The sequence below is a fragment of the Etheostoma spectabile genome, chromosome 4, assembly GCF_008692095.1.
Source record: "Etheostoma spectabile isolate EspeVRDwgs_2016 chromosome 4, UIUC_Espe_1.0, whole genome shotgun sequence".
NCBI classification, from domain to species: domain Eukaryota; kingdom Metazoa; phylum Chordata; class Actinopteri; order Perciformes; family Percidae; genus Etheostoma; species Etheostoma spectabile.
In genome coordinates this window covers 20928152-20947743 of record NC_045736.1, presented here as the reverse complement: position 1 = coordinate 20947743, position 19592 = coordinate 20928152, and the positions used below count along the sequence as shown (strand labels likewise).

At 41.1% G+C, this 19592-nt stretch overlaps 2 protein-coding genes across 2 annotated transcripts; one reads left to right on the top strand and one right to left on the bottom strand.

The window, feature by feature from the left end:
- Positions 1–135: 135 nt before the first annotated feature.
- Positions 136–2934, bottom strand: LOC116688572 (acidic mammalian chitinase). The gene is made up of 11 exons (XM_032514705.1): positions 2903–2934; positions 2720–2749; positions 2429–2630; positions 2220–2276; positions 1966–2131; positions 1573–1697; positions 1358–1481; positions 1091–1273; positions 862–981; positions 629–767; positions 136–544 (listed from the first exon to the last, which is right to left on the bottom strand). The coding sequence occupies exons 1-11, from the start codon at positions 2925–2927 to the stop codon at positions 285–287; spliced, it is 1431 nt and encodes a 476-aa protein (XP_032370596.1). The 5' UTR covers positions 2928–2934; the 3' UTR covers positions 136–284.
- A 7066-nt stretch (positions 2935–10000) lies between these two features.
- Positions 10001–19554, top strand: LOC116687301 (leucine-rich repeat neuronal protein 2). The gene is made up of 3 exons (XM_032512572.1): positions 10001–10312; positions 11053–11148; positions 16361–19554. Exon 3 carries the CDS (start codon positions 16780–16782, stop codon positions 19015–19017), a length of 2238 nt encoding a protein of 745 aa, XP_032368463.1. The 5' UTR covers positions 10001–10312; positions 11053–11148; positions 16361–16779; the 3' UTR covers positions 19018–19554.
- Positions 19555–19592: the final 38 nt, after the last annotated feature.

Below are 19592 nucleotides of genomic sequence, written 5' to 3'. Positions count from 1 at the left end.
TGAATATGAATAAATATATTTTGTTGCTAATATTTGATGAATACAGTTATTCTGCATTGAATACTGTAACTTGCTTCAGTGGTTTAAGATTTTATGACTGAAAACATACATAAGACACACAAAACCATCCCAGAACTGTTTTAAATGAGATATTTATTCAGGTTAGATCGGTGACAGGTGTTAAAGAGCTGATCTTGAAATGGCCTTACATGGTCTCATGTTACATGAAAGTTGACCAGCTCCTAACTTAAGAACAACCAGTATGATGTTTAACCATGGATTGTTTAAGCCCAGTTGCAGCACTTGCAGCTGTTATCGAACACCAGGCCGGCAGCACAGTGCTGTTCGTAGGTATTTCCCTGGCTGCACTCATAGAAGTGGTTCTTGTTGGTTGGGTCAGGGTAGAGACCGTTAGACTTGCCAGCGCAGAAGCCAGATCCTGTGCTGCTGCCGCCGCTGCCGCTGCTGCCACCACCGCCGGGCTGGGGTGCAGCATGCTGGGTTGGTGTCACTGGAGCCAGGGGGTCAACACGGGAAGTGCAGGCTGGGGAGAGAAATGTAAGAATTGAAAAAAAATGTACACAGCCTCATTATGTTTATTACCAGAGAATATGTGCTTTATGCGTACAAGCTCCAGTTCCCAGTCCACTCTTAATGGTGTTGATCAGGGGGTATTTTCCCTGGCCGCAGAAAGTGCCACTGAAGTCATCCAGATCCAAACTCCACACCATGGCTCCACCGAAACCGTTCTGCTTCAACCACTGAATCTGTAGAGCAAATGAGAGGTGAAACCAAGTGTTAAATAACCTTGAACATAAACGTCTGGAACAAGAATTTCTATAAAGAAAAACAACTTCATACCTTAGCCTGGAAGCTCTTAACATTGTCATATCCAACCCAGGTTCCCTGGTTGTAGGCATATGGCACCTCTTGTGGGCTGTCCCAAGCCTGAGTGGCTCCTTGCTTCAGGAAAGTGCAGATCTGATAGGAGAGAGAGGTTTAAGGGTTGGGAGCTACACAATACATGTGTAAACAGTATGTTGTCCTGTCTTATACATCCACACACAGATTCAGAAAAAAAGGCACAAACCTCATAGTAGGCCCAGAAGCCACTCTGACGGGTGAAAGGTCCAGCAGCTCCAGGTCCACTGGCAGGAGCTCCCACACCAGTGTTAGAGGAAGCCAGTCGGAAGGTGTGACCATAGGTGGGGAAACCAACCAGCAGCTTCTCAGCTGGGGCACCATTGCTCTTCCAGTAGTTCATAGCATAGTCCTACACATGAGAGATGACAGGCCAGCGTGAGTATTTGTTCCGTGATTGAATTATTATACGTTCACACCTGGAGCCCTCACTCACCACATTGAAGTAGATCATGGATCCCTGGTCAGCGGGGCCCTTGTACAGGGGGCTGTTTTCGCCAACATTATGCTCCCAAGAACCATGGAAGTCATAGGTCATGACGTGGAAGTAGTCCAGCACACTGGCAAACAAGATATAGGGATTAATGTTTAGTAATGACTTCCATACAACACATGCCAGCAATATTTGCATGTGTTTGCTCATGTACTTACGCTCCAATCTCGGCAATTTGGTATCCAGAGTCAATGGTTCCCTTTCCAGCAGAGACAGCAGCAGTCAGCATGAGACGGGGACGGTTGGTCTTCTTGCCCTCGGCCTCAAAGGCGCTCATCAACTCCTACAGATGGGAAAAGAAAGTGTGATTGCACTGAGAAACTGAGAAAGTGTTTTATCTTATAATTGTAATGGCATTTGATTACTGCATTTCCAACATATAACCCTAATATAAAGTTCTATGAAATCTCCTGGACAGACTTCTTTGCCAAAGCCCTAAAAGATGGAATTCTATAGATATTCACAGTGCATAACTGCAATAATTGCGGCTTGTATACTACTAACAACACATAATAATCTGTTGCCATACATTTAACAACAATATGACAGACCTGGACTAAAACGGTATAGCGCTGCTTATCCTGAGGTGGAGAGCCACGAGAGCCAGGGTACTCCCAGTCGATATCCAGACCATCAAACTCATACTGACGCAGGAACTGGATCACGCTGTTGATGAAGGTCTGACGATTGGCAGGAGAGGAAACCATAGCTGTGAACCTATGGATACAGGAAGAAGGTCAGAGTTCTACCTGTGCTACAAGTTCCTCTTGGTGAGAGCATTGTTCCTCATTTTATCACAACTTACTTCTGAGTACCAAAGTTCCATCCTCCGATGGCCAGCAGAGTCTTCAGGTTGCTGTTCCTGCAAGCAGCAACAACATCCACTTTATCCTCTCAAATTTAATCTGTGTGCATGCATGTTAATGTATGTATGTAATGTAATCATTTGCTTTTTCATGTGTGCTTTAGTCACACTATAAGCTATTGACGTTGTGAGCATTTGTGTGTACTAACTGATTCTTCAGGGCCTGGAACTGTCCGTAGAGTTTCTCATCGTCCCACTCGTAGGTCTTGATCATGTTGCCGTCCATTCCAGCAAAGGCATAGATGAGGTGGTCACAGAGACATGGGTCAATGTTGGTGGGGAAATACTTGCCTGCTCCGGGACGGTACTGTCCCCAGTTAGTGAAATAACAGGAGAGGATGTAGGATGATCCTGCAACATATGTAACAATTGCTCTTATATTATGTTACCAACATCTACACATATCACACCAGCACTGAATGGATAAAGGATATAATTACCTAGCTGCACATGCAGCAGGAGAGCTAGTCCTGCAGAGATGGGAGACAGAATTAAAGAGGGTGAGGAGAAGGCAAGTTTGGTAGTAAATGAGGATCAATTTGCATTACCCACAAGATAAAATAAATTTAAAATGTGTAATAACAAAGTTTGAAAAGTTTCTATGAGCAAGGAGCTCAGCTTACCAACGCAGATAAGTAGCTTGCCCATGTTGCTTCTGTACAACAACCTGAGGACCGGCGGACTCTTTTATACTCTGGGTTGCTACCCATATCTGCCTTATCTGTAATATTTGTTTGATGTAGTTTGCTTATTCAGCAAAACTGAAAAGTCAAACTCATTCATTTGTTTAGTCAAGACCAGTGCCGCATTGGATTTGCGGAAAGCACTGATAACCTTCAAGTGCCTTTTGATAATGATATTATCCGATTAAATTTGAAATTGTCAAGGTTATTGTTGTTTTTTTCTTCATACTTCCACCAAGTAGTGTAAAGTAAAATCTGGGTTGCACCATTTTCCGTTTATAATAAGTTGTTTGATACTGATGTTTACTCAGTTGTCCATAAGTTTTCTGCTACATGCCTTATCACCCTCAGACTTGGTTTAATATCAGTTATCGCTAGTCTGTCACTTAAAGTGGACTGTGTTGTGTGTCACATCACAATGGAAAGCGTCTTTTTGTCCTTTCCTGTCCTTGAATGTGGCTCAGCAGTTTGGTGATTGTAACATGATGTAGTTTTTGAAATTAGACAGACACCGACTGGTACACTCAGATACTGTACACTCAGAGCTGTCTTTTATATACCAATAATAAAGATAAATAATAATACAATAAATTATGAAAGTCCATTTTAATTTCGTTAATTAAATAAATTTGCACATTGTTGGCTGAAAACCCATGTATGAGGAATTATAAGTGTATTTGTAATTTATAGCACTTAGTCATTCAGATGTAAACAGTCACATTTTAAAAGGTTTAATTATGAGATAAAAAAAATAGTATAAAAGTGCTTCATAAACAAAGTTCAGAACAAACTAAAGTCCATGAATATTTACCATGCATTGTATTAATATTTGCCAATAAGCACTAGACACAAAGTACAGCTGAAGCTGACTGGATAAAAAAAAAAAGATCGTAGCAACAAAATGTAAAGGGATTAACAAAATCATTAGGATTAATCCTGACCTTGGATATTGGTACTTCATTACCTAATACTTCAAATGGCAATCCATTTATTTGTTGTCAAGATATTCAGTAGTGGACCAACTGGTACATCACGCCCACACCCACAAGACATATCATCAACACTGAGCCAGTATCTGTTATGGTCATTAGTATACTTAAGGTATCCACACAATGCCATGAAATGCCTTTTCCAATAAAAAATAATGACCTCTGAGCAGCAAAGCCAGTAGTTGCTTTCAATTGTTTTTCATTTTGAATATAATTTAGTGTCCATAGCAAAGTATTACCGCTGCTAACAACGTCTGAGTGATAAACTACTTGATAAACAGAGTGGGAAAAATACCAAGAGACCCATTTATTTTTTGAAAGGACAAGGATAATGCCAATAAAATTGCATGGGTACTTTGAAATGCCCCCTCAGACTTTTACTTTTAATGTCAGCAAACGTGACTTGAATGCAGTTGGAGGGTGTAAGTAATTGAATGAAGGTTTGGTCAATGATAAAGTAAAAATACTTTATTTGCTTAATTGTTTTGTGAGAACATGAACAGTGTTAGATACACTACCAAATCTCCCCACCAGAGAGAATCAATGAGCTGTGTAAGGTGTAGAGTCCGTTGTCTACTTTGTTTAAGATGGACAAGAATGAATGATTATTTATTGTTAGGATCAGTTCCTTGTGATGTTATCTGCTCTTTGAAATGCTCTAAACGTTCATACACTGCAAGCAAGACAGTTCTTAACCTCTGTACCAGTTGTGGTTGTTTTTACTGCTACATCGAACTTATCAAACCACAAACCAAACTCTTTCACTATGGCAACCATGCACAGAGAACCAGCTGATGAACACACCCTGTTGCTATCTCCCACCGAAATGCACACATACACACACACCTTCAACTGCCTACTCTCTTGCAATGAGCAGGCTTCTTAACAACCCATTTCTGTTAGATAATGCTGAGCTTGTCACCATGGCAACAAATTCCCAATCATTTTCTCTCTGACATGTTTCTATGAGCACACACTCTCACAAACTCGCATACAGTGCTATAATGTGGGAGGGTTGTCCAGCTGGTCTACAAGTAAACAGAATACATGCAGAATGCTGGGACAAGGAAGGAACACTGTGCTATGCATTAGCCCATTTTCAATGTTTTACTCAATCAAGCACAAACCAAACTCTTTCACTATGGAAATCATGCACAGAGAACCTGCTGATGAACACAGACCTGTTGACATCTCCCACGCAATACACACACCTACATAAACACACGAACACATGCGCACACACACACACACACACACACACACACACACACACACACACACACACACACACACACACACACAAACACACACACACACAAACACACACTGTGCTAGCTAATTGGAAATATGACATGTAGAAATGATGATTAATCATTATCAATCACGTTGTCTTTGGAGAGTTGCTGAAATACACCCATCTGTTCTTCTGTAGAAAATGACATACTGCAGGACAGAATAACGACTCTAGCGACTCTGTAATTATAATACATTAATTTCTATGATGAGGTCTTTCCCAGCAGGGGCGCAGGTTTGATTAACTTTTACAATTAGCAGTTGCTCTCTACTGTGTAATTTTTCTTGAGCCTGTGAACTTCTTGACATGTAGGAGTCAGTCTTTGATGTATAACAAGCTTCCAGTTGTGTTACCAGTATTTACTTTTCTGTTTTAGTCTCAAGAACATTACACTGTATGGTGTCACTCTGCACTTGAGAACATGATCAAAATGTAAATACTGTGAGTAGTAATGGTTGTTCAGTTGCCTTTTTTATCTCTGTTCCTCTCTCCCCCTCCACCCTCACCCGCCTACTCCAGCAATGGACAGGCTTCTTAACAACCCATATCTATTAAATACAGCTGAGCTTGTCACCATGGCAGCAAATTCTCAATCATTTTCTCTCTGACATGTTTCCTTGTACACACACTCTCGGAAACACGCAGGGCTGTGATGTGGGAGGGTTGTCCAGCTGGTCCACATGTGAACAGAATTCATACAGCATGCTGTGACAGGGAAGGAACGCTGTGCCATGCATTAGCACATTCTCAATTTTTTCACATCCAACCTGTCATCTGACATTATGTGATGTCGTCAATTGCGTGGCAGTTTTTTTGCACCAAACTGTGTTATGTGTTTGTGTGTGTGCATGCAGGCAAGTTTCTTCTTATATATGGGTCACAGTCCTAAACTGCTTACATAGCTATGGCTGCTTCGGTTCAGATGTGCTGGGAACAAAGAGTCAGTTGACTAATAATATCAGTGAATGCGATTTGTACCTTGATTTAGTGACAGCTTATACAGACTCATATATTTATCACATGGTTTCAGAATATTGTCAGTCTCTATGTCACCATTGCATCAAGGATGAGGTACAAATAATTCTTCTTTTTATTCTGAAAATATGAGACTATATGAAAGTTATTTCTCCTTATAGATTTACACTTTAAAAAAACAAACATACATTTTAACTACAGCACATCACATGATACTGAATCTTTGGCCACGTTGCAAAATGGAAGTGCTTACAATAAAATAATCCAACAACAGACGTGACTGAATGAATTTTCACATCTCATGTAGATGTCCCAGGCAGTGGATGTCAGCTCGTGGAAAACTAAATGAACATACAAAGGAAAAGAGGAAGGTGACACAGAGAAAGCAGAATTGAGAGAGTGCAGAGTCAGATAGGAGGATAATGCCGAGCTGATTTTCTTTCTCCAATAAAAGCAAAACCCCCCCAGTGTTGCTATGGCGACCTCTTCTCCCTCCCATTCAGCGAGCTACCACTTATCCTTGCTGCCTTTCAGTCAGACAGGGCATGTGGGTGTGTGTGCTTTTGTGGGTTTGGCTTCTGAATGAATCAAGCAAATGAAGAAGAAGGTCATTAGAGAGCCAAGTCACAGAGTCATATACATGTAAATACACATGAATACAAAATAATAGAAGCTCACAAACTGCAAAATTGATTTTACTAAATAGTTTAAGTTCTCTGTTCTTTTCTGTTTATTCTCTTCATTTTTGTTCTTTCGTCTCAGTACATCCTGCAGTAGACACTCTCTGTGCTCTTTTTTTGCTCTTTCACAACCACTCTGCCTGATTCTCTCTTACCACACACCCACACTCAAATACACACATATCCTCTCTATCTCTAGCCTACAGTACAATGAAAAGAAAAACAACGATAAGTACGGAGCTTTATACGTGTGTGAGAGTGTTTTCTTCCCCCATGAGCAAAAGGTCAATGACCATAAAAGATGGTGAATTGTATACCATGAAACAAAATCACTTGAAAACCTTCTCAGGACCAGGACATCACAGTTATAAAGTTTGCAATGCCCACACTTTAATTTCCACCATTTGCTGGATGGAAAGGTATGTAAGAATACTTGCAATGCAAATATTGCATCACATCACAGAGGAAGAGGGATTACTTGTCTCAACTTTTCTTCACATTCTCTCAAATAATAATAAGTCGCACACTCAGCTTCTTCACTGACCAGAAGCTGTGTTGCTATACAGCCACAAGCACCTCATTTAGTTGCTAAAATAAAAATGCATGTCCACAGCTGCCTTTATTGTTAAAAAGGGTGGTGGTGATAAAATGATTTGACCTTTGTGTACATTTTTGGTTTTATTGCACTTTAATCTACAACACTTTAAATATCATTATTTATATTATTGCCATTGAAAGTTTAGATTACTTTCACAGTTGCCTGTGATAAATTGTTCTCCCATCCATCCATCTTCATCCGCTTATCCAGAATTGGGAAGCGGGGGCAGCAGCTCCAACAGGGGACCCCAAACTTCCTTTTCCCTTTTAAATGGTTCTAACTGGAAAAATCTCATTCTCCCACAAAGCAGAGTGGTATCCATGTCTGTTGATCCAAAGACCTAATTTGACATATGCATATATCAGAATCCACTAGTGACCAAACATATCTTTTTAGATGCAATATGTTGGCAATACAGGAAGACACGTGCACTCTGATCTTACAGTTCTGTCACTACAGGTAAAATATTTTCCATGCATTGGTGGAAATAGGTGTACAACTTTGAGAGTGGTGAGACGTGTTCTGCATAATACAGATAAGAAGGGGTACTGAAGGACAACATAGCTTTGATTGTAGAGTCACTTAAGTAATGTGGTTATTTTAATTCTAAAATTCTTTCCACAAGCATCCTTCCTGCAACAGATAAAATACAGTAACCAAGAAAATGTATGGATGTAGCTATAACGATAGAGAGAAGTAAGCACCATTAAACTTGCATTATGGTGATTATGTTTGGCCACTTGGGGTGTCATAATCAAGCAGATAAACATCACATAGAAACGTAATTTCTGTATAAAGTTGCTACCATGTTAGCAAACAGTTGGCTATTTATTGTACAGAGTAACATTATCATTCATTTGGAGTCGTGTTTTCGTCCACCTGCTGATGGATGTCCATTATTTCCAACATGTGGCCCTTTAGTGCCAAATGTTTAGCTATTTTCACCAAATAGACACTAACTTTGTCCGTCTGCAGTTTAATGAATAGCAGGTAACGTACTGTGTTTTTAAAAAAAACTTTTTAGCTGGACTCTACTCACTGAACTGATGACAACGGTCAGTCTGAACCAAAACAATGAGCTGAAAGACTGTGGGGGAACTTCGAAGCTGTTGATAATTCTCCGTGGGTTTGTCACCACAAGTGACACTTTTCACATTTTATGTAGTGACTTGATCCTTTGTTAATATAAAATATTGATCATAGTAGCTTTACCAAATAATTGCATAAAGCTCTACACAGTCAAACAGACCCATCCCCCAATTCTGTTTCGAGACCTGTCAGGCAGGTAGCAAAATGTAGAACTCTACACTTCAAACTGATTTAGGGACCAATGTGATTTATCTGTGTGCTTTAACTGCAAGTGCTATTTGCATAATCCTCCCCTTCAGTCTTCACCTACAATATACACAATTTGTGTTAAGTGTAAAGTGTCTTCTACTGCCAGGTCAATTACCACAGGGGATTACTTACCATGCCGCACGCATGCTATTTACAGGACAGTATCATGCCAATGCTGTATTGCTGTGGCCTGGAGCAGTCCACAGAGAAGAGTTATATCTCCATTTCAGGACAGTCAAACTGTATTGCCTTTGTCATGTTCTATATATAGGCATATTAATGGCATACCTTACAGAGCCATGGTGTTATTGAAAATATATGAGATCTTCTCAACATCTGCACACATTCCTTTTCTTTCATACATAAATTAACACCAGTCAACGACATTATACAGATGCTTTTAGGAGAGCGATCAGCCTTTAAAACAGAAAATAAACACTAAAGCATTAGGAAACACTGAGACCGTTGGAATAGAGAAATTAAATAAACTAAAACTCCAAAGTCAATTCACCCCAGCAGTAACCACATTAACATGCTTCTTTTTTGTTTTTACGTTGTTTTCTCTTTTGTGTATGTTGTTGACTGCTAGTCTGTATAAAGGGTTTAATTACTTTATGAGTTTTTACTCTTGGCCATTTTCTATATTGTATTGCTTTAATGATACAGACTTTGAGGAGAGATAAGATTGGAATAAGGCTCATTAAAACCTAATTTAGCCCTGATGTTTTCTGACTGTAATATTTGATTATTGAGATCTTAAATATTATGCAATGTGCACTGTAGGTTTGTAACAATTCCACATTGAAACCTAACAAAATACAAAATCAACAAGAACAATTCTGTCAAATGAAGAGATGAGACACAGCTTCAAAATGACACAGCTGTAAATATAAGATACTGTAACACAGAAACAACGACTTACATAATGTAAACTGTGTCTCTCTGGCTACTGTCTAACCTTTGTCATCTTTGACCTGGTATGTAAGCAGGTCTTTAATCTGAAGGCCATGGCAGAGACTAAAATGCCAACAGGAGCCAAAGAAAACTTCTCATCCAGAAAAACCACACACTGTAACTAACGCAAATGGTTTTCCTTCAGCTTATAAAACAGGAAGAGGAAGAACAAGTGAGTGAGACAGGCAAAAGAAAGAGAGGAGGCAGATAGGAGAGACGAGAGGGACATAAGCTGTGCTGGAGGGAGAGAGAGGGAGAGTGAGAGAGAGAGAGAGAGACAGAGAGAGAGAGAGAGAGAGAGAGAGAGAGAGAGAGAGGAGGAGGGGGGATTTATTCTGTGCCAATTTCCAGTGACAGAGAGAGGAGCGCTAGGGAAGTGATATTTCAGGAATCTTAAGAGATCCATAAACGTGTGACTCATAGGGATAAGAAGACATTCTGGCACTTAAACCATTTGCAAAGGAAGACTGAGCAAATGAAGAAAGGAAGAAATGATGATATGTAGTCGGTGCTTCAGTTGCGGTAAGAAACATGTTAATAGAATATTTTAAGCAAACAGGTTATTGCAGCACTCACGCAAACATGCAGCTGTGGATGCATGCACATTTACTTTGAGTGAAAGCAGTATTGATTCAAAGGTGTTGGTAGCAGGTGTGTGCATGTGTGTGTATATATGTGTGTGGTGTGTGTGTGTGTGTGTGTGTGTGTGTGTGTGTGTGTGTGTGTGTGTGTGTGTGTGTGTGTGTGTGTGTGTGTGTGTGTGTGTGTGTGTGTGTGTATATTGGAAATGGAGAAGCTCTAGGGTCTCCTTTGTCAAACATAATAAGTTTGTGTATTTCTGTGTCTGTGTGCATGTTGGAACAGATTCAGATGCAGGGCAATGCATCTCTGTTTTTTTACATTATTTTTGTTATTAGGATCTGCATCCAGCACCTCTATCTCTGCCATACATCCCTCTTTCCTGTTGTCTTAATTCTCCCCCTCTCTCTATTCCGCCCTGTTGCAGTGTCTCTCTGTGTTGTAGCTGCACAGCACAAAGAAATGGACTGTTTCATCCAAACATGTATTTTTTATTCCATACCTATTTTTTTCCCTTTATCAGTTAGAGAATGTAGGCTTAAAAGCTTTTCTCCTCCTCTCTCTCTTTCTTCCAAAGCAAAGTAAAAGTCAGCCAAAGGAGAGGCATGTTTGACATTAACTTCTACAGAAGCATTTTTGTGACTGGTCTGAAAAAACATGTCTGTTTTTTTCATGTCCCATAGGGCTTCTGAAAACCTTCAGGCCATTGACATCCTGATGCCCAGTAGAAAATATAGACCATCCATCTTCAAGTGAGGTGCCGACAAAGTCCTGCAAAGGTAACCAAATGAACATGATTTGTGATGTATTTCATAATGTATTGTTTCATTGCTTGCCATCTAGGGTACAGATTAATACAGTAAGTAGGGAGGTTTAGCAAAATGCAGGTATCGGGTGTGTGGGTAAGTGTGGGAGGGAGAACATGTTGGGAAAATGTTCAAAATTGGTTAAAAAGAAAACAAAAAAACAAGAAAAGCTGGTCCTGAGTAGGATGTCCAATGACCCAGAATTTGAGTTTAGTTAGTTAAAGGAGAATTCTGGCCATTTTTTATGTTAATCTTGTCTGATCTTGATTGAAATTACAATCTTGATCATGAATATGCAAGTACTTTCGATTGAAGAAAACCCCGACCTGAATCGGTGCAGGCAACACTGAATAGCTGCAGTTGCGTGTAGGCTACAACCTTCCACTGAGCTAAAACGACAGTTAACGGGGCAAGTTTTAGAAGGCTTTTGTGCCTCTTAACAGACCCACAATGCAATTCATGTGTCTGTACAACATGAACAGGGCCTTTACGTAACATTCAGATGTATTTTCAACTCAGACATTGTTTTAATTCACCTACCCTGTCTTGATTTTGCCGGTGGGTAGCTTGCTTGCCTGGTTAGCTGCTAGAGCTATCTGTTAGCTGCTAGCTGTTAGCTGCTATTGATAAGTGTGTTCAGCCAGGCTTTTGTGAAAAATCATAAAGCAGCAGTTCCGTGTGTATTTGTAGCTCATCCATTTCGTGTGTGATCAACCTGGTGTTGGAAGCTATAGGCTTGGCAGTGTCGTTCTGTGTGCTAGACCTCTTAGCCAGGCAGGCAGCCTTCGTCCCCACCTTCCTCACCTCCCGCAGCCAACAACAATCCCACGAGCGCCCGGTGGTGTGGATGTCCTCTATGCCTTTGCGACAAATTGTAGTTTATTTCCCCCTCATAATAGGTAATTGAGCACTGTAGTAGTTATAACCACATCAGTAACTATGTAACTACATGGAATTACCTATTTTTTTACCAAGCCTCCTACTCACCAACACCAGATCGATCACACAGAAAACGGATGAGCTACAAATAAACACGTAACTGCTGCTTTGTGACTTTCACAAAAGCCCGGTTGAACACACTTATCAAGAGCAGCTAACAGCTAGCAGCTAACTAGGGAAGCAAGCTACCTATCATTAAGATCAAGATAGGGTAGGTGAATTAAAACAATGTCTGACTTGAAAACTCATCTTGATGTTACGTAGGGCCCCGTTCATGTTGTACAGACACATTAATTGCAGTGTGTGTCTGTTAAGAGGCACAAAGGCACTCTAAAACTTGCCCCGTTAATTGTCATTTTAGCACAGTGGAAAGTTGTACACATGGCTGCAGCTACTCAGTGTTGCCTGAACCGATTCAGGTCGGGTTTTTTTCAATTTTCAAAGTACTCGCATATTTATAGTAATCAAGATTAACGTAAAACTCTCTTAAAATTCTCTTTTAAGTTAAACAATCCAATAAACAGCATCTTTTGAAAGATAGGTCAGAAGACAAAAGTTTACAATAACGCACAAATACACATCTTGAATATATGTTTTAGGACAGTCACTGTGGGTCAGGTGGTCCAATGGTGCAGCCAGTATAGACAGCATGCAAGACTTTGGTTCACAACTTTTTTGGCTTGTGACCTCTCGTCACAATTGAGTCGAGATCGAGCCACGAGATATCTTTCTCATATTACCATATATGAAATAATCCACTATTTCATTACAATAAAGCAGCAAAAACATAATATAAATAATCCATCCTCTTGCAATCATTTTAAACCTGATTAACCGCTGACATTAGATATTCTTAGATTTGGTTGTGTAATTAAAGGATAACTCCACCAATTTTAAATATATCAAAGTCTGTTTGCAGGTTTGGGAGAGTGCTAAGTGAAAAAAGTTGTATAAAGCCTTTTGTGGCTCCAGAGGGAACTGCGTGCAGTCTATAATTGCCTCAAATGATGTCACTTGAGTCAGCATCAGTTGGGTCTGAAGACTACAAGTGTGCAAAATAAAACAATCTGAGGTGTGGAGTAAGAAATTGAGCTTGCCAGAGCTCTGTTGGCCATTACTCAGTTTTTCTAGCAGCTCAAGGCTACACTAGCTGTTGCTCAACTCAACTTTATTTATATAGCACCTTTCATCCAAACATACGACCCAAAGTGCTTAACGCAGCAAAATTGAAATTTAAACAACAATTTGCAAGACTCAAAATTACAACAAAAAAGCAAAAGAAATATAAAAAAAAAACAAGAAATAAAAATAAACATCACAGAAAAAATAATAATAATGTGAAAACCAAGTATTAAAATTTAAAAACTAAGGCTATGACATTACTCCAAATAACAAGCCAGACTTAAAAGATTGGTCTATAATTTCCTTGGTATTCATTCAAAAAAGTGTTTTTCCTCGGCTGTTAGTAACTTCAGACTTCAGGTCAGTGCAGAGTTGTACCAATCCTATGGCTGGGGTATTGCTGTGGATAATATACTAGCTACTGTGCAGCGATACTAACATTTCAAAGAAATCTGAGTCAGGGAAGTAATTATGGTCACTAAGAGCCAAAATATTTATCCTTTTTATCCAGAGGGAAATGATTGCGGAAAGGGAAAGAGACAGAATCATAAAAAGTAGCTGCTGAGTCAAACAGATCTATTCAGACTCCTTTTCTGAATAGTTCAAATAATACTTTGTGTACACACATCTACACACAGTTCTGGTTTCTTGAAACCGCCCAAAATACTGTAAGCTTCTGAGAAAAAAATGCAATGATGAATCCATTATTGAGCAGATTGCATGAAAAAATGAATGAGTGAAGATGAAAGTGAATGGCTGATAGAAGAGCTAGAGGAGCCCAAACTGCTTCTGTGTTTTTACTGTTACAGGTCAGAGCTTAGATAACATGCTGCACTCAGTACACAAACTTGGCAAGTATCTTGCCACACTTTCTCCTCCTCCGCTAGCAGATGTTACAGCCTGCAAGTTGTACTTTACTTCCTAGTCATGTCACACCAGCTGCCAGGATGGAAATGCTTTGCAAGTGTAAGGAAAGATTCAAAGTTCACCTAATGAAAACTTTATTTATAATCATACAAAACTTCATCACAGAAAATGGACGGATTTGTAGAAAACCTGCAGGAGATTGATTAGAGAAGAAAATGTAGTCAGGTTTCCTCGGACCAGTGAGCGTTGTTTCATCTGTGTTCCTATCAACTGATGCACAGACCAGAACAAATTCCAAAGTAAATCTCATAACACTGAGTGAGGCTGAGAGATTTGTTTCCATGGCAACTATGCAATAAGCCTTCTCGGAATGTGTGAGTGTGTGTTTGTCGTGCATGATACCAGTATCACATAAAACTTTATTTGGAATACAAAGAACAGTTTAACGTCACAGAACTTAAATAATCATATTAACAGTAATGATCAGATTGTTGTTAATGAAACAAAAATAATGTAATTCAACCAATTAACAAGCAACTCCTTCTTTGTGCACAAGCATGAAATTACATCATAATAGTTTGAATGATGACAATCACATAAGAATTCCACACAAAGGTGTGATAAACTGTTGAAACCATTTAATTTCTATGGTTAAAACTTAAGCCAGCTGTAATTAAAATTATGATATAAACAATTAATCAAATCAATTACACAATGTGTAATATACAAGGTATGACTTATAGTTACGAACCGATAAACAATTAGCAGTAGCACCAGACTCTGCTGTTCTCCTCAGCTCTACAGAGCCTTTCAGTGCGTTCCAGCTCATTGTCTTTACGACCCATCACTTAATTAATTTTGATTCCCGTTTGCCGCTCTTATCAGCATGATTTCTGTTTTCAGCAAAGACCCCTAAAAACCCTCTAAACACCACCTGCCCAGCACCACACAGCAGACAGACAAAATCAACTAAAAGCTATTTAGGAGGTAAAGTGCAGAACATTTTCTTTGGAGATGTTGGAGAACAGAGCTAAAAGGACAGTGAATATTGGACAGAAGAACAACTCCAAATGAATGATAATGTTGCTCTGTGTCTGCTGGATGTGTAAATAAGTAACTGTTTGCAAACAACAACTTTACAAGGTGATAATATGTCAATGTTGTGTTTACATCTTGCCTCACTAACCCCAACTGGCCAAAAACAACTCAAATTAAAGAAAAAATAATGCAGATTTACTATGATAAAACTACAGTAGTAAGACTTCTGTACTATTAATTGAATGTGACTATACAATAACTAGCATGTAACCTTTCAGCCATACTTTATTTATTACCGTATTTTAAAATATGCTGTTGAGAACAGGGTGACACTTGTTACACTGACACATACCATTTCTCATCCCATTGGATGTTTTTGCACTTCCTCTCCGCTAATTACTAGGATGATCTCATTGCTGCCAAATGTCTATGATCCGTTAATGTGATGGTGTTGTAAATGTAAATATTGATGTAACTGGTGTTTGCATGTGTTTCTCCAGCATGCAACATTAGTATGTGTGTGTGTGTGTGTGTGCGCGTGTGTGCGCGTGTGTGTGTGGTGTGTGTGTGTGTGTGTGTGTGTGTGTGTGTGTGTGTGTGTGTGTGGTGTGTGTGTGTGTGAGAGAGAGAGTGTGTGTTTCCCTCTAAGTGTGTATGTGTTCCATCAGTCTTTTCCATAGTAGCCTTAACTAGAGAAGGCTGATACTATAAAAGATCCCTGGGGTCTTTTTAGCTGTTACGTAATAAATAACATTTGTGGGACACTATGTTCTAACATTGAACGCTTAATGTGAAGCACTGACATGAAATATTTAAGTGCAACATGATTTCATCAACCCTGCATACTTAACTATTCCCCTGTAGGCTGAAAGAAACACTGGAGATTACAACAAAGCACTCCTTTTTCCCCCAGCCTTTTTCTCTGTACTCCTGTCTTCTCTACTTCACCTCTTCTTGCTCTTCTCGGCTTTAGAGCATGTCTTCAAAGTACAGCCTTGAAAACTCCATGTGACCCTGCTCTCTTAGAGATTTCTTTAACTTTAAATTCAAACAAATTTGTTTTAGAGTGGGAACTGATAAGGGAATAGTGCTTGAAAATGTGTTTGTATTTAAGGAACACATTAGACTGGATTAAGCAGCTGATTTTAGATTATTTTACTTTCTCCCTTTGTCTCACTGATTATCCTTCTTTTTCTCATCTTGTGTTTTTTACAAACAGTGAGCCACCGCACTGGAAGCCGTGAGACCACCACCTGTGGCCAGGATGTGAGATTGATGTGACAACAAAGGCTGTCATCGATCCACAGCCATTGTGCAGTCCATGTTCTACCACGGAAATCAAAGTTAAAAAAACCTTCTTGGCATAACAGAGTCCTTGACTATAAAGGGAACATTTTCAGTTGTGTCTGAATCCGCTGTAGAATGCTATTGACAACATAATTACTCTTTAATCAGTTTAGATTTTAATGAATGATGACACTGAACCATCTGGCCTACCTTTTACAGTTTGCACACACACCTTGAAACTGTTAATGTCCCAACTTCACACACATTACTGGTCCAAATGATTCATCTAACATCCTCATAACAAACTCTTTGTCACCTTGTCTGAATCGGCTCCTGTGACCTGCGAGGATTATGAGGCCGACTTTGGAGTTTCTACAGTCGCAGTGTCTCCTGTACGTTTTGGTTGGTGTATGTGTGCCCGGCATTGTCGGCTCTCTACCTCATGCACTACCATGGCACGTCTCCTGCCCGGTGCGGTGTGTGTGTCAGATCAAACCGTGGTTCTCTCCTGATTCTGTCTACCATGAAGCTCCCACTGTGGACTGCAACGACCTGCTCTTGACCAAGCTCCCCTCACCCATACCCCCAAACACACACACCCTGCGCCTGCAGAGTAACCATCTGTCTGAGCTCAACACTTCGGTGCTGCACGGACTTGCCACCCTCACCGACCTTGACTTTTCCCAGAATCGCTTCAGCAGTGTCAGGACAATAACTCAGAGCGCCTCCCTGCCCTCTCTTCTGTCTCTACATCTGGAGGAAAACCATCTCAGTCACCTCCCTGAGGCCTCCTTCTGCTCACTGCCAGCTTTGCAGGAACTCTTCCTCAGCCACAACAACTTACACTCAATAGCACCTGGAGCCTTTAATGGTCTGGACTCACTACTGCGTCTGCATATCAACAACAATAGACTCACTACTGTTGACCCTCGGTGGTTCAGGGCTTTGCCCAGCTTGGAAATTCTCATGCTTGGCGGAAACCCTGTGGAGGCCCTGCCTGAGCATGGCTTCCTGGCCCTGAAATCCCTCCGGAGTCTTGTGCTTGGTGGTATGGGTCTGAGAGGCTTAGCTGAAGAAGCACTGGAAGGGTTGGAGGGCTTAGAGAGCCTCTCCTTCTATGATAACCAGCTAACAATGGTCCCCACTCAGGCCCTTATAAGAGTGCCAGGACTGAAGTTCCTTGACCTCAACAAAAACCGCATCAAACTCATTGAGACAGGAGACTTCCGAGACATGGTCCACCTGAAGGAGCTCGGCCTGAACAACATGGAGGAGCTGGTGTCTATTGAGAGAGCTGCCATGGAGAACCTTCCAGAGCTCACAAAACTTGAGATCACAAACAACCCACGACTGTCCTACATTCATCCACAGGCTTTCCTCCAGCTGACCAGGCTGGAGAGTCTCATGCTCAACTCCAACTCTCTGAGTGCACTGCACCACCACATTGTGCTCAGCCTGCCGAGTCTCCAGGAGGTCAGCTTACACTCCAACCCACTGCGATGTGACTGCCTATTTCACTGGGCCGCTGAGGGGGCCTCTCAATCTCACGTTGAAGACACTCAAAAAGAAAAGCAAACACCTCGGATGGTGCGTTTCATCCAACCCCAGGCCACGCTGTGTTCTGAACCCCCAGAGCTGAGAGCTCGCAGGATAAGAGAGGTATCCTCCAGGGAGATGTCGACCTTATGCCTCCCCATGATCCCAACCAGCTCTCTCCCTTCCTACGTTGGGGTAAAAGAAGGAGAAAAACTGGTCTTGCACTGCCGAGCTCTTGCGGATCCACAGCCTGAACTGTACTGGGTGACTCCCTCTGGGCGGAGACTTGGTCCTGAATTGAGCCAAGTATCCAAAGATTTACCAGCTCCTGCTCCCTGCCACAGCCTGACAGCCTCTGAGGGATTCAACCACACATCTGCCTCCATCATCTCTCCAAGCCAGCCTCAAGATGATACTCCCTGTAACCCCTCCAAACACTACCGGCTACTGCCTGAGGGAACTTTGGAAATAAACAAGGTCACCCTCAGAGATGCAGGATTGTATACCTGTGTAGCTGAAAATGCACTAGGAGCAGATACACGCAGTGTTACTGTGGGTGTGCATGGCAGAGAAAAGAAAAGAAAGTGGGGGATGGCCGCTAATGTAAAGGGATATCAGTTATTCAAAGCGGAAGCCAGGTTAGAGGTGAGGGAAGTCGGACAAAACCATGCTATCCTGTCATGGCAGAACGGGCGCAACCTCCATTCAACTCGTCTATCATGGAAAGCCATACACTCAAACGCACACACGCCCACATACACCACACGCATCCTGGCTGGTACTCAGAGCTTCAATCTGACCCACCTGCAGGCAGAGACATTTTACCGAGTGTGTCTACATTTGGGGATCAGTGAGGGTGCCAAGCACGCCAGCAGGAGATCAAGAGAGAGCAGAAAGCCTCAGTGTGTGTCATTCAGCACAAAGGATGTCCCAGAACCACATCCTAGCCTGCAGCTAAACCCAGAGCTGGCCTACACAGCAGTCACACTACTGCTCCTTGCACTCATTCTGCTGCTGCTGGCAGGCCAGGCCTGGGACAATGAACCTGGCTAGGAGGACGAAAAGCACCACAGTACCATCTTCCAGGAAAGTCCTAAGGTTCTGATCATCTATCACACAGAAGGGAGTAACACATTAGCCAAAGCAGAGTAATGAACCGCTATTACACAATGACTGCTGAGATAATTATGTTTGTGCACATTCAAATCACAAACACACACACACACACAAAATGTCAAATATTCACAATTACAGCTAGGAGAGAGGAGTCATAGCTCAGAGCAGTGGTTTTGAAAGAGATTTGTATTTATGTTATATACCATATAAAGGATATATTGACCATATTATTATTATTATTGAAAAGAATGCCTGAACCCTAACCAGGGAAATAAAAGTGGACAATCATAATCCTGCAGCACAGTGAATGAACACAGGAGAAACAAATGAGTCTGAGCTGCCGATGACCACCGGACTAACTCAAGACAACCTGATTTAATCCAGGGACATATATCTGCAGAGGAGAGCGGCTCAGACCTCCAGGGTATTTGTCATGTTTTCTGTATACATGTTCCAGAGAACGAACCATTATTTCTCCAAGCAGATAAAACTCTGTCTTGAGACTGAAACTT